This window comes from Rhodnius prolixus, unplaced genomic scaffold (genome assembly GCF_049639745.1).
Source record: "Rhodnius prolixus isolate KJV_2025 unplaced genomic scaffold, Rpr scaffold_30, whole genome shotgun sequence".
Taxonomy (NCBI): Eukaryota; Metazoa; Arthropoda; class Insecta; order Hemiptera; family Reduviidae; genus Rhodnius; species Rhodnius prolixus.
The window spans coordinates 54,506-68,775 of NW_027411638.1; the positions used below are offsets into that span (position 1 = coordinate 54,506).

Below are 14,270 nucleotides of genomic sequence, written 5' to 3' on the forward strand. Positions count from 1 at the left end.
ACGAAAGTTGTGATTAGAATAGTTCGCGTTAGTTTTCACTAAATTATTACTTTTATTCACTGTGTAAAGTTACTGGAGATTGGGATAGTCCCTAGGATCAATTGATAGTTGACAGCATAATTGACAGTGTATTTATTGGTACCCATATTTAGGTCTATCTGAACATCGCTACTTTTCTATAGTTCCTCTTCTCCAGGTTTCCTTTCGCCAAATTTGAGGATACTTTAACAAAGCTTTAATGTAATGTATTTACAGCTAAGTTTTACGCAATTAAGTCAGCCCAGAGTCAATAAGATATATACATATATAACTATATTGCGACTGCAATGTTTTTGTTTGGGGGGACTAGAAACCCTATAGCCCTGGAGGAAAACAATGGAGAAAGTATAAGAAAAAACAGTACTACTTGAAGCGTTTGAGGCACGCTGTGGACAATTTTTGGTTGGTTGCCAGATCAAATAAAAAGTATCCTTGGGAAAAACTATTAACTCAGCGTCCAGAAGTTTTGAAACAGTCTAGGCAGTGGTTAGATAGAGATTACTGGCATTTTCTAATAAGTATGTATTAAACATAATTTGGTAAGAAACCTATGATTTACTCTTTTTTTGCACTTACGGACTTCTAATTCCATAATTTAATTCAAAAACTTCGAAATTGTATCAAAAGTACAATGAATTCAATTTTATATAGGCTCAATAATAATAATTTTTATTCTGTATGTATTAGTAAAACAATTTATGAAAGGCAGAAATAGAACCAAAACATTTAAACAGTTTTTTGATAAACTCCGCCAGCAAACGTTACTGTTCCATAATTTAATACAAGTGCTTCACTTACAGAAAACTTTAAACAGTATCTTTCAAAATTATAATAATATCCTTTATTGAAAATATATAATTCTAGATAACAAAGTAAAAGAAAATAAAAATTAAAGCCAAATTTGTGATCGGCTGACCGTCAGCGATATTCACCATGATTTCTTTGAAATTTAAATATAAATTACGAATTAGTTTTGTATAATAAACATAAAATACAAATATCGTTGATTTTAACCATCGTAGTGCCATGTTTATTACATCTCTTCATCCATTATCAGAGGTAGTTTGGTGTAGACATTTCAACTTCATGTTTGCGCTTTACTCTTACTGGCTGGCTCACAGAAGCATTGCAGATCTTCTCTTTTCTTTTCCTAGGATCTTTTTACAGCTCACTGTCCGGAGAGAGTGTTGTCTCTGTAACGATACAACACAATCCGGAGACCGGCAGTGCAATGAAAAATGATCCGGGTGCCAATGATTTCAAATATTATTTTAAGTTAAAGGACTGTGACTGCTTTATGACTTTACGCGTGAAACTTGTTTTTTTTTTTTTAAGTTGGCAAACTATTTCTTTTTTCATCTTTTTGTTTTTTAAAGGAAGAATAAAGGAAGAATTCTCAAAATCTGATCCAACAACTCAAACAATAGCACAACTTGAGTATGAAGACGAAAAGATGCGTGCATTGAATAAATCACGTAAGGAAGTAACGGATGTATTTGAACAGATTCTGAAAGCGTACCCGGATCCTCATCGCAATAATACTGCAACCAAGTCAGATAAGGCTAGGAAAATACCTATAGTTGCTAATACAAGTCACTATGAGGAAATAGTAAAAGTGATGCCTTACTTAGCTGGCTATCTACCATTGGAACAAACAATGTATCTAGTTACGCCTAAGATCACCTGGTGTTTTCAAGACGGAGACAACGTTATGTACTACAAAGGCATGCGTGAACCGAGTTTCTATATAAACAGAGGCTATCTGAACCATCCAAAACACATTATCATAAAACCATTTTATGGTCAAGAAGTGCCAGAGCTTAATGAGCCAATACCGGAGAATTTATTCACGGTTACCAAAAAACCAGAATCTAAAGAGTCGCCGGAATTAATTCATAAGAAAAATATTAAGCATATACAATATAGGCATGCCAAAAGATTTATGAATAAGGTCGGGTTTCCTTACAAATATTATCGAACATTCAGCGCAAGAATAAACAAAAACCCCATAGCATCTTTCGGCTCAACTCACATATCGCTTCTACGTATTGATAATGTAAACAAAGTTATTGCCGACTTAGATAAAAGATTTTTCAAGAAGCACATATCATACAAAGAATGCCGACAATTCGTGGATAAAATTTTGATAGAAAATAAAATCAACAATCACATATTTCGTTCAGACAACTATCTAAATTGCGAAGACAAAATTAGCCAGAAATTCAGCATGTTTCCAATGAATGTTGTTAATGTAAAGAAGGCCACCATGCCAAATCCTTTATTAATGACCTTGACAAAAACAGAAAGGAAAAAGAAAAATGAGCAACTTCGCACTTTTGTAAATTTTCGCAAACCAAAGAAATTAAATTTCAAGATTTTTAACAGGCTATTTGGTACAATATTAAAGAAAAAATTTAAGCAAAAGATAAATGATGTAGAAATTGGTTCATTATTGCCTACATATGAATTGAATCTTGCGCTGCCAAATTTTAAAATTAGGGAAATATTCAGAAAAGAAACTTATATAGAACCGAAACTTTTTTTAGAACCTGCTACACCTTTAATTTTCAGAATTAATCCAAAAAGAATGAAAATGGATGCTTTAATTTATCAATTTAGAAGGATTTATTATTTATATAAGTATTTTGTGAGCGCTAAAAAAGTTGAGGAAGGTTTAGCCGCTCTTGCTGCTAAGGACGCCAAAGGCAAGATAAAGAAAAAAGTCGTTAAAAAGTTCAAGAAAAGAGAACTGACCGACGAAGAAACTGATAAAGAATCCTATGTGAAAAAGAAAGTGGATGTAAAAAAAAAGCCTGGGAAGAACAAGGCGACAGGCACATCTAAAGAAAGGAAAGAACCCGAAAAGCTACCCACGGCAAAAGAAATATTTAAAAATACTGATTTTGTTCAATATCCGGAAATTTTAAAGACTAAACTTAAAGTTTTCAAAGCAAAGCAACAAGTCCTTAACCCGTTGTACGTGCCCAATTATGATCCAAATTCACCGTTTCCAGTTCTGTTCAGGTAGAGTCAAACTGTTTTTTATTTTATTGCTATTTAATCATTTTAAGTTACTGCCATTTTAAAAATCATAATTTACCAAATTTTTTAGATTTTTAATCTATCTTTTAAAGTTCTGATTGAATTTAATTGGTAGAGGTTAAAGCCCTTCTTAGTAGTTTGTAGTAAATGATTGTAATGACGGAAAGCTGGTAGGAATTATTTATGCCACTGCCTTCTTATCGTTTTAGTGGTATATTTCTTAGTAACATACTATGTAATAAACAAAGTATTTGGGAATAATATCCATTCTGCTCTTAGATTTTTCTCTTCATAGATGCTACTTATAGCATCCTCTATGGCAGCGATGAGCAACCTATTCTTACAACGGGCCAGATACAAATTTAAAAGTGTGTCGCGGGCCGCATAGAAAAGCATAAAATATAATGCTTAATAAAAACATTGAATGATAAAGGCAGACATTACAGAAATAAAGTTGTAATTCAATTCAATTTCAAACAATATTTATGCTTTAGATTTTTAGCTAAAAATTATTATTATGTAGAAAAAGACTTTCGTAAAAGATTATGTTACTAGATATTTAATGGGAAGTTTACCATTAATTTTTTGCAACTAATTCGCCTATATTTGGTGGATATATACGATACAGCCACTTGCAAACAGCTTTCTAAACGAACATCGCTTAATCTAGATCGGCAATCGCTTTAAATGATTTTCATTGAGTACAATAATTGTTCGCCAACATTTGTATTCCCCAAAAAGTGCCATTATTTGCTGGGTATGTGCGATTAATCTTGGTAATTTTTCTGGATTGACATAATTTTAATAAGAAAATTATGAATGTCAACATTTTGAAATTTTTCTGTGTCATTTTGAGTATCTATTAATTCCATTTGTAAATCATCTGGAACCGAAGCCACCGTGGCGTGTGTTCAGTATCAGGGAGAACTAAGAGCAGTGCTGCTAATCTGTCGATTTGGTATTTCTCCCAAGTTGAACCAACCCAAAATCTCCTACCATAAACTTCGAGTTAATCATGTTAAAAAGTTACAAACTACTATAACTTTACTAATAGTTTTTTTTTTTTAATTCTTTATTTTACTACATTTTTTTGTGGATCTCAAAAAAATAATCTGCTATGAACACACATCAACGCGATAGAAGTGGGTGCGCAGTTCGTATGAGGTCTTCGATTTTATCTGTTATAGCACGCATGTTTATTTTATTCCTGACTGGTTTCGGAGTTTCATCCATTGTCAGAGGTTGTTTAGCCAGTCTGATGAAAAGATTTCGACTTCACGAAATCGTTTCCGTCCAGCACTACATTTGCTGACTCTTAGTCTAACAATAAAAAAGTTCATTGCAATTTTTTTTTTGTTTTCCAGCAATGATAAGAAAACCCTTTCCGATTCATTTTGTCAAAAATATTTAAAATATTTCAAAGATCTGTTTCCAAGGGATTTTAAAAATTTTACCATACCGCCAATTATCCTGGCCTCACTCGAGTCACCGCTTGAGCCCAACGCCTTAAAGAAACAGGTAACTAACTATGCTGTTAAGAAAATTTGGTAAATATGTATTCTTACATTTGGTATTGAATTCGAGGTTCCATCGTATCTGAAATGTAGTTTTATATACAGAATATACATACATGTTTTTAGTATGTAACACTAACGGACAGTCTAAATTTGATATTTTGACTGTAGTCCTTCAAAAATTGGGTGCAATTTAAAATGCTTTGTGAAACATCAAGTTGTGATTGCTTATTTTGGAATGCAAACTAGATAAGATAATTTGATAATTTGATTTATATATTTTGAATTATGATTTTTGGAAACTCTTCAAGGTAATATTCAACGGTAAAAGTAAATATATTGATTAATGTAAAATATCTACGTTGAGAGCTAGTGAATTTCAAGTATATTTTTGTTTTTCTTTGTTAAGGAGAAGTTGACTCGGGAAATGATCAAAGAGAATTTTATGAAAAAAGAACCCTGGGCAAAATTACGTAAAACGTTCAAGGTAATTTAAAGAATTCATCCGTCATAACATTATTTAGTATAGGCCCAAATAGTCGGCATACACCCGCATTGTATAAACTTGGACAGCTCCCTTATTTCTTACTTATCCATTCTATTGTTTTCAGGGGGCGCCAGAAGTATCAGAAGACTATCATCAACCACCTGGTAAAAAGGTAATATTTTGGTTGAATACTTATTCAATAATATGGAATAATAGCATATTTTAGTCATTTTATTATTTTAGTTGCAAATCTGCAGCCGTGTATTCTGTATTTCTTGTGCAAATAAACTTCTAAATAAATCACTCGATAACGGATACATCCTAAATAACAGCTTTCAATTTCGGAGTATTTCCGTTTTTTTTATTCTTAATGATGTGTAAATTCCCCACCAAGCTTCTTCAAGGAAAGATTTGATGTAGATATTTTGGTTTTAATTTTTACTTTTCCTCGTAAATTGAGTGAGTAGAGTTAATGTTAAATAATACTGTCAAAATTCCAGATTCAGTTATTGAGGCCATAAACAGTAAAATAATCCTAATTTGCCTACTAATTATAACTCTTAAACTAGTACTACAATGCGAAAATATGTACACTGCAAGAACAAAAAGCAACATTATACATTGAAGCGTTCGGGTACGACGTAAGACACCAGTAAAAATTTTATCTAAATCCCCTTTTTTTAAATGGTAAATAGCAGATCGCTGCCTTGGGAATCACCCAGAAAGACATCTTCATACAAAGTTCTGATCCCAACAGACTCATAACCTTTAACTGCCTAAGGCTGGAAACATAGTGGAGTGGCGAGCAAAGCGGCGATGAGCAAAGCGGCGAAAACAAACACAAGTTATCATATGGGACCGCACATAGTGGAGAGCAAAGCGAAGACAGAGCAACGCTTCCAAGAGAGATTAGAGCAACGCGTTGTGACATGTTTGATTTCTTCGCTCTCATCGCGCTCTATTTTCTAGGTTAAAATGGATATTACTGCATTTATTGGTGTAGTTTTTTTTTAAAGAAACCTCTGTGGGACCAAAGGGATCTTCTACATCACAACCGATTTGTGTTTGATAAGAAATGGGACAGGATTAATAGGGTTAACATTGAAATTCGTCTTTTTCTTGATTAAGATGCCTTCAACACTGGTTAGTATGTAATCAAATGTTGAAACAGACATTCGAAAATACGCATGAAATTTGCGAGGATGCTCCCGAAGTTGTTGGTACAAGTGATGGAATTCACCAAGTTCATGTGTAGTCGTGTTTATATCATGAACACTTCTAAGCTGCTGTAAATACCAAATTTTCAAATAGAAATAATTCTCCATCATGTCTCGTCGAAAGGAGAACGCGACTAAACTCGTCACTATGTGCATGCGACTCTTTGCTCGCTGCTCGCCGGTCTCTTTGATTTTAAGCAACTATCATCGCCGCTTTGCTCGCCGCTCCACTATGTTTCCAGCCTAAGTTTGGCCAATTTAATACTCGGAAAGCAAAAATCTGTTACAAAAAGAACTCCTATACTTCTAATGGGAAGTTAACCCTTCGGTAAGGAACCCCAAATATCCGTTATAGTTATATTAATAACAAATTTGTATAAGTTTTATTGAGAAAACTATTTCAGCTCAATTAAAGGAAACGTTTTCGTCGTTTAAAATGCTGCTAATATTGATGAAATAGAAAATTTTAGTTCAAATTCTTTAAAATTAAGACATTACTTATATTTTGCTTTTATCTCAGCTGCCTGCACTTAATAATTCATAATCTTCAGCCCGTTTTCTACTGGAAATCATTCCAGTGAATATTTAATATTCAATAATCTTTAATTATTATTATATGATACTTAGCAGACACCAGAAAAAGTGTCTAAAAATACGAAGAAAGAGAATAAAAAATCCGAAAAGACTGAAACAGCCACAACAGTAGATAGTGCAATCAAGAAAAGAGATTTTGTGGACGATGAAAGAGAACTGTTATTAACAAATACTCAGGAACATTTGAAACGTGCTGCAACACAAGTGGACGAGGAACTGCTGGATAAGCTGATGTTGCTAGAACGAGTTAAAGAAATGTTCTCTTCGGTAAGTTTGTAATGGATATGAATGAACGAATAGAACTCGAATATTTTTTTCTAAACGCCAACGAAAAGTACAAAACTAATTTACGTTTTGATCGCTGAGTCAATAATTACAAAGCCGGTTTAACTTAAAGAAATCTAACGTGCTATTACTGATTAAATGAACATTATCCAGTAAAAATATTACGCAGATTTTATTTATTTTTAATGCAAATATTTCTACTACAAGCGTACAAATGATAAGTTTTGTAGTCTGTGAGCTTAATTAAGTCAATATATTGTCGGCTATTCTTGTTCTATTACAAAGTAATTTTGACCCTCACATTTTATAGTAAACAAAATTACAATCAAAGCGGTATTTTCTTTCATTCTTAAATATTCTTGCTGGTGCTCATACCGTAACAGTAAGACTGGGAGGTACGATTCAGAAATGTTATTTGGATATGACTTATGAAACGGCAAGTTCGTTTCAAAAAAACACCTAACCTCACAATAAAGCAATAATTATTTGCCGTTAGGATTTAAAAAAATTAATGGTATTAATCTAACATAAGCGGAAAGTTATGAGAGAATAACAATTATTAAAATATATGTATAGGCGGAGTATTCATAGATACACTCTTGAAGCCTGGCGTTACCGAGCATTTCTAATTGAACAATTTAATTATGATCCCTAATCTTTAATAATAAATAATCTTACTAAACACTCTTAATAAAGAAAGCATAATTCATAAATATTTCTAAATTTGTAATACTAGAGTAATACCAAACTCCTGGCAGACGGCTAATAGTCATGCCTTATTCTGCTTTAATTCAAACTGTAAATAATGTATACAAAAAAGTGTAAAATGAATAAAGTGTTTATTATTATTATTATTATTATTATAAAGTCGACGATATTTAGGGAAACAGAGGTACATCAGTAAAGAGAACAAGACGTTTTATTTTCGTAGGACATTCTAAAAGAAGTGTTTCATGTTTAAAACATTATTGCGCTATATTTCATCCTAAAGACTTAATATTACTCTTCACGAGACAAATCATTTATCAAAAACCTCTAGTTTCTTATAAATTTGCTCAGAACAAAGATGAATAATAATAATAATAATAATAATAATAATAATGTGTTTATTTTGAAACTGTAGATACAATCATTTTGGTTATATACATACAAAAACACTTGTACATGGACCGTAGTCCGTCCGACTATATATGTATATATGAATAATTTTGAATAAAGTTTGTTTATAATTATTTTTAGAAACCAAAAATTATCTACGAGCAAAGTACTGATGACGTGTCCCATGAAACAAAAGTAAGAGAAATGATAGAAGAATTAAAGGAAAAATATAATATTTCTGACAAAGATGTCCGTTTGAAGAAAAATATTTATGAAACTAAAGGAACAGATTACGCTGCAAAATCAGCTTTATTTGAAATGGAAAAAGTTATTGGCGAACACGCAAAAAGATCCAGCTATCAAATGACCGAAGAGCTGTATCAAAAAGAAAATCATGATTTTAGACCTTATTTGAGAGATGAAAACATGTACTTGGAACTCAAACCTCAGGACATAATGATGGATATTGATGACGACGATGATGAGGATTTTGATGATATTGACGATGATGATGATAATAATGATGATGATGATGTTGGTGATGTTGATGATGATGAAAATTATGACAATGTGGTAGATGATAGTCCATCCTCCAGGGAGACTGATGCAATCATGGAAACTACAGAGACCGGAATTCCGAGACTGGGTACGAATGTTCTGTTCAAAGCCCCTGGTTCTAAGGTAGCTTTTTGGATTTATTTATTGATATTTAGATATTTTATGTGAAACATTCTGTTGTGTAAATTATTTTTTTAGGAGTTCTAGGGGAGGAATGATGTTAGACTCTTTAGGGGGGCTACTGGGACTGCCTCCGTCCCTCAAAGGATTGTCTTTTTTATTTCAAGGCGCGTCAACATCTCAGGTCATTGGCCGGCCTTCGGACAGCGTTCTACCGGATTGAGATCCCAGTTGAGGGACATTTTGGTGGAAATCAAGGCTAAAGTTGGGCTGTAAGGCCGTAGAATTAACTATTCTTCTTGGGAGTTCTGTTCTCCGTAAACAGGGAACCCTCGTTCCTAATTTATTTTGGCAATGCTCTCTCCTTGAATCTATTCAAAAGATATTGCTCAACCATCTCAGCATTTTTGTTTCCTAAACAATTTCCACTTCTACATATCCACTACTACTACTTGGCCGAACAAGGTGTAAAATTCGAAGTGCATATAACGTATCGTTTCCAAACAATTTATTTAAATAACTCAAAAACTTAGATTTTCCTTTGCAGAAATTTTTTAGCGTTTTACAACATTATACTAATATTTTCTTTATGCATATATATTTTATATATATGAATAGAAGGGCAAGCCACTAATGGGTTCCTCAAGTTCCTCAGCTTCAACAGTGGCTACACCATCCGAAGATATACAATCCGAAATGTTGGCACAATTAACAAGACCCAAAGTTCAGACAGTGTGCATATTCGGCAGTGTGGACATGTGGGAAAATACTGACTACATGAACTGGGTTAATGATCCAAATTCCATGGTTTTCACTAAGAAAAACCTTTATTGTAAAGGAATTGAAAGATGTAAAGGACCCACGATGGCCTGGTTGTTTGCGATTCGAACGCTGATTAAAAGGCGTATAAAAATGCCAATAAACCTCAAGGTAATCTTTGTTTTTGCATGTATTCTTAAATTAACTTTATAAATTATTTATAGATGAGAATTTGATTTAACAAAAAAAGTGTAAAAACTGTGCTTACGGCTTTTTCTTAACGCAGTTTCTTAAAAGCTTCCAGTGTTCTTCAAATATTATTCGACTTTAATACGAGTATTGTATAGGTTTTTATTAAAATACTGAAAATATATTATATAGCTTTTTCTTGACGGCTGGAAATGACGAGCTGAAGTGTGAATGTAATGTTGGCTAGTTGCTGATTTGTATACCTTTTATCGTTTAATCAACGATACCTTAGACAACTTATCATTTTAAATTGTAGTTTTGGCTGTGCTGTGGTTAGGTTACTAACTTTTGAATATTTTGGATATTTACAGCTTGTAATCAATGCTATTGAACTAACAGACAGCAAAGTGATGATACGGTACGTTAAGAAAACTCTGCCGAACTTTCTAGCAGACGTGGATTACGTACTTATGATTAATTCAACTTCCATAGCTAGAAGGACTCCAACAATTATGTATGGCGGCAGAGGAATGTGCCAATTTCAAATTAAAATTACAAATGGAAACAGTGGTTCAACTTTGCGTGCTGCTGGTTCAAAGAAAGAATTGTAAGTAATAACCTTTATGTGCACCCGTTTTTTGGATTATTTGGAAAATTTTCTATCCAGTTGATTTTATTTTGTATTTGTATTCGAAACGTTACAGACCTAATATTATGGCCGATCTAGTTTATATGATGAACAGTATCTCAAATTTAGATATGGTTTTTAAAAAATACGGCATCACCGAACACTCAATCTGCGAAGGCTCAAATATTGAAGGTCTGAAGTTTTATCGCGGAGGACCACATGAGTGTAAAATTCGCCGTCATGCGGGCAGAAGAGAAATTAAAAAAGCGATTAATAAATTGAAAATGAAAAATTTTAAACTACCACCATGTGAATTATGCTGGCATATTAAATCCATTAGAAAGGTCTTTCTATTATTTAAATAAATATTTTTTATTAATTGTTGCCTCCCAAAAAAAATTCTTGTCTTTTGACACAGTCAATTTCTTAATTCTTTAGATTACTTGAAAAGGTTATTCTATCAAGTTAATTTCTTTTTCTTCCTCGTCGTTTCTCAAAAAGCTTTCATCTTTTGAGCGCGGCCCGTATCTTCGTCCTAGTTCTTACTCCTCTCAACCATACTATTAGCCTGGAGGAAGCTATTGTTTAAGAGCCCATGATTCGTATCGTACGTCAGAATTAGCACCAAATTGGGGAGGAGTAAACTGCACATTTTCGTCTCGTTGGCCACTTCCTTTATTCTCAAAAATTATTTTATTTATAGCGGAAAAAAATCTTCTTCGCAACGGACTCGCTTAAATTAATTTCTTCATATACGTACAGTACTCGACGACAATTCTCGCGAGCCAGCCTCAGGGAGAAATAAGTCCTATACAATTCAATGTGTGTCTATGGAGATACCTAAACCTAGTATAACGAAGTTAGCTAATTACGAGACTATGTCAGAAACAAAATAAAACAACTAGACATTAACAATATCATCAACGATTTACAAAAAAAAGAAAAAAAAAACATAAATCTACCCTCTAAGAAGGTTACGAAATAAAGATCTAACATCCCTATAAACAACCGAGAAATCTCTGAGAGTGAGAAAGATCAGAGAGTGTGCTAGATCGACATAACTCTGGACGTCGACACCAAACTGCAACAATCATAACGCAACTAAGGCAGTTATAGCCACTTTTTAACATAAAAACACTAACGATAACGTACAACACACTTCTAAAACCTATTCTGACATACTCCTATCAAATGAGACTTTTCAAACGACCCGTGGTTAGTCGCTCTTATTCATTTTTCACTTTTAAGTATAAATAAAACTAGTGACCTTTTTTCTATATTTCATCTCCTAATGAACACGCTCATTTTCTTGGATAATGAGATTATGAAATTTCATCATATACTTGGTCTCGTAAGTATTTACAATATTATTTCTTTTCGAAAGTTCTCTGTTCCGTGAAAACTTACAGCTACTCGTCGCTAACTATATACACATTGCTTAACTATATCATCCATAAAAACGATAAAGTATAAAGAAATCCCGACATCTCCTTGTCTAGTAAATCCCTCTGGTAAATAGGACTAGGGCGGTTGAAGTTTGGAATTACTAATGGCCTAATTTTAACTTAATACAAAAAAATATTTGTAATTAAAGCTAGAGGCAACTATTTTCTTGTACTATTTAATTAGTTTATTCATACATTATTATGAAAATTTACTAATTAGAATTACTATTTATAATTACTATTTTTTCTTATTATTTCTGGTTTTTTCTTTGTTTATGTAGTTATTCTAACTACTTTTACCCCATCATCATCATCATCATCATTATTATTATTATTATGTTTTTTGAAATTTGTATATCGGATCATTGATCTGTTTTTTATTAAGAATTGCAGGAAACAATGTCGTGCTTGTTTTCTTTGTTTACAGCAAAGACGACAAGTCCTGCCAAGTGCTTGGTTCCAGCCTACACCCACTCTTCACGGTTTCAACATTATGAAGGAAGTCAGAACTAAAAGAGAAAACTTATCAATTCCATTGAAAGTCATCGGCAAATTTACTATTCATTACATGAGCAATGTAACCCCAGTAATAATCAAACATATTGTTAGAAAATATCTAAGGAAAATGTGGATTATTAGGAAGAGAGCGCAGAAATATGAAGATGATATGCGATCTTACATGGTAATATCTGGATATGGTATATGGATTACTGGGCAAAGCAGTTGTCTTTAATCATGGTAGATTTGCCTTCTTTGGGTTGGTATTGGAATTATCTGTAGTTAGCATTTACCCCCAACCGTCAAAAAGGCCCAAAAAGTTCCTATTTACTAAACTGTAGGGCTTTTAACAAAAATAAAACAGCTTAAACTCCAAATTTTAAAAAGATAGATGTGATCGCCAGAAACGATTTTACAGAATGATAAAATTTCATTCTTGTTTTAAAGGGCCCGACAACAAGCCATTTATGAATATCTACGAGGGTCGTTTGAAAAGTCCGTGCAAAAATAAAAACTACTTAATTTTTTGGGGTAAACCTTTTTTATTTTTCAACATAGTCTCCTTTTAGGCTTATACACTTCGTCCAACGCTGCTCTAGTTTGTTGATCCCTTCCGAATAATAGGATTTGTCCAAGTCTGAAAAATAGCCATTCGTTTCTGCAATCACCTCCTCGTTTGAATAAAATCTTTTTCCCGCCAGCCATTTCTTCATATTGGGGAACAAATAGTAGTCCGAGGGAGCCAAGTCTGGAGAATAGGGGAGATGTGAAACGAGTTGGAACCCTATTTCCATTAAATTTGCGACCACAACTGCTGAGGTGTGAGCTGGTGCGTTGTCGTGATGGAAAAGCACTTTTTTGTGGGCCAATCGTGGGCGTTTTTCTTGCAGCTCGGTTTTCAAACGGTCCAATAACGATGAATAATATGCACCTGTAATAGTTTTACCCTTTTCCAGATAGTCGATGAGGATTATTCCTTGCGAATCCCAAAAGACAGTCGCCATAATCTTTCCGGCCGAAGGAACGGTCTTCGCCTTTTTTGGCGCAGATTCCCCCTTGGTAACACATTGTTTAGATTGTTCTTTGGTCTCAGGAGTGTAGTGATGTATCCATGTTTCATCCACAGTGACGAAACGACGCTTAAAGTCCTGCGGATTCTTCTGGAACAGCTGCAAACCGTCCTTACACGATTTCGTTTTTGGTCAAGCGTGAGCAATCGCGGCACCCATCTTGCGGATAGCTTTGTCATGTCCAAATGTTGATGCAAAATATTATGTACCCGTTCATTCGAGATGCCCACAGCACTAGCAATCTCACGCACCTTCACTCTTCTGTCATCCATCACCATATCATGGATATTATCAATGATTTCTGGAGTAGTAACCTCAACAGGGCGTCCAGAACGTTCAGCGTCACTTGTGCCCATATGGCCACTCCGAAAATTTTGAAACCACTTATAAACTGTTCTAATCGAAGGTGCAGAGTCACCATAATGTTTATCAAGCTTCTCTTTAGTTTCCTGAGGCGTTTTGCCTTTCATAAAGTAGTGTTTAATCAACACACGAAATTCTTTTTCGTCCATTTTTTGAAAATCACTCGACTTCCTCGATTCAAACGAATGCCAAACACAAATAAATAGACCGATCTTGCTGAAACTTAGTGTGTGCTCTTCCAAGAGATGCTACTAACTAAACATAACCTCGATACGCGCCAGTAGTGCTATCTCTCTGACTTTGCACGGACTTTTCAAACGACCCTCGTATGAACCAAATATGAACCAGTTTTCGAAGACTTTTT

At 33.7% G+C, this 14,270-nt stretch overlaps 1 protein-coding gene across 1 annotated transcript in view; it reads left to right on the forward strand.

Moving 5' to 3' along the window:
• LOC141462307 (uncharacterized) overlaps positions 1 to 14,270 on the forward strand; it is a 48,383-nt gene that overhangs the window by 1,057 nt on the left and 33,056 nt on the right. The window contains exons 3-13 of the mRNA XM_074144049.1: positions 350 to 557; positions 1,416 to 3,063; positions 4,446 to 4,599; positions 5,005 to 5,082; positions 5,207 to 5,254; positions 6,927 to 7,160; positions 8,418 to 8,957; positions 9,573 to 9,884; positions 10,274 to 10,509; positions 10,607 to 10,874; positions 12,403 to 12,657. Of these exons, the coding sequence (XP_074000150.1) occupies positions 350 to 557; positions 1,416 to 3,063; positions 4,446 to 4,599; positions 5,005 to 5,082; positions 5,207 to 5,254; positions 6,927 to 7,160; positions 8,418 to 8,957; positions 9,573 to 9,884; positions 10,274 to 10,509; positions 10,607 to 10,874; positions 12,403 to 12,657 (3,981 nt within the window). The remainder of the gene's footprint in view (positions 1 to 349; positions 558 to 1,415; positions 3,064 to 4,445; positions 4,600 to 5,004; positions 5,083 to 5,206; positions 5,255 to 6,926; positions 7,161 to 8,417; positions 8,958 to 9,572; positions 9,885 to 10,273; positions 10,510 to 10,606; positions 10,875 to 12,402; positions 12,658 to 14,270) is intronic.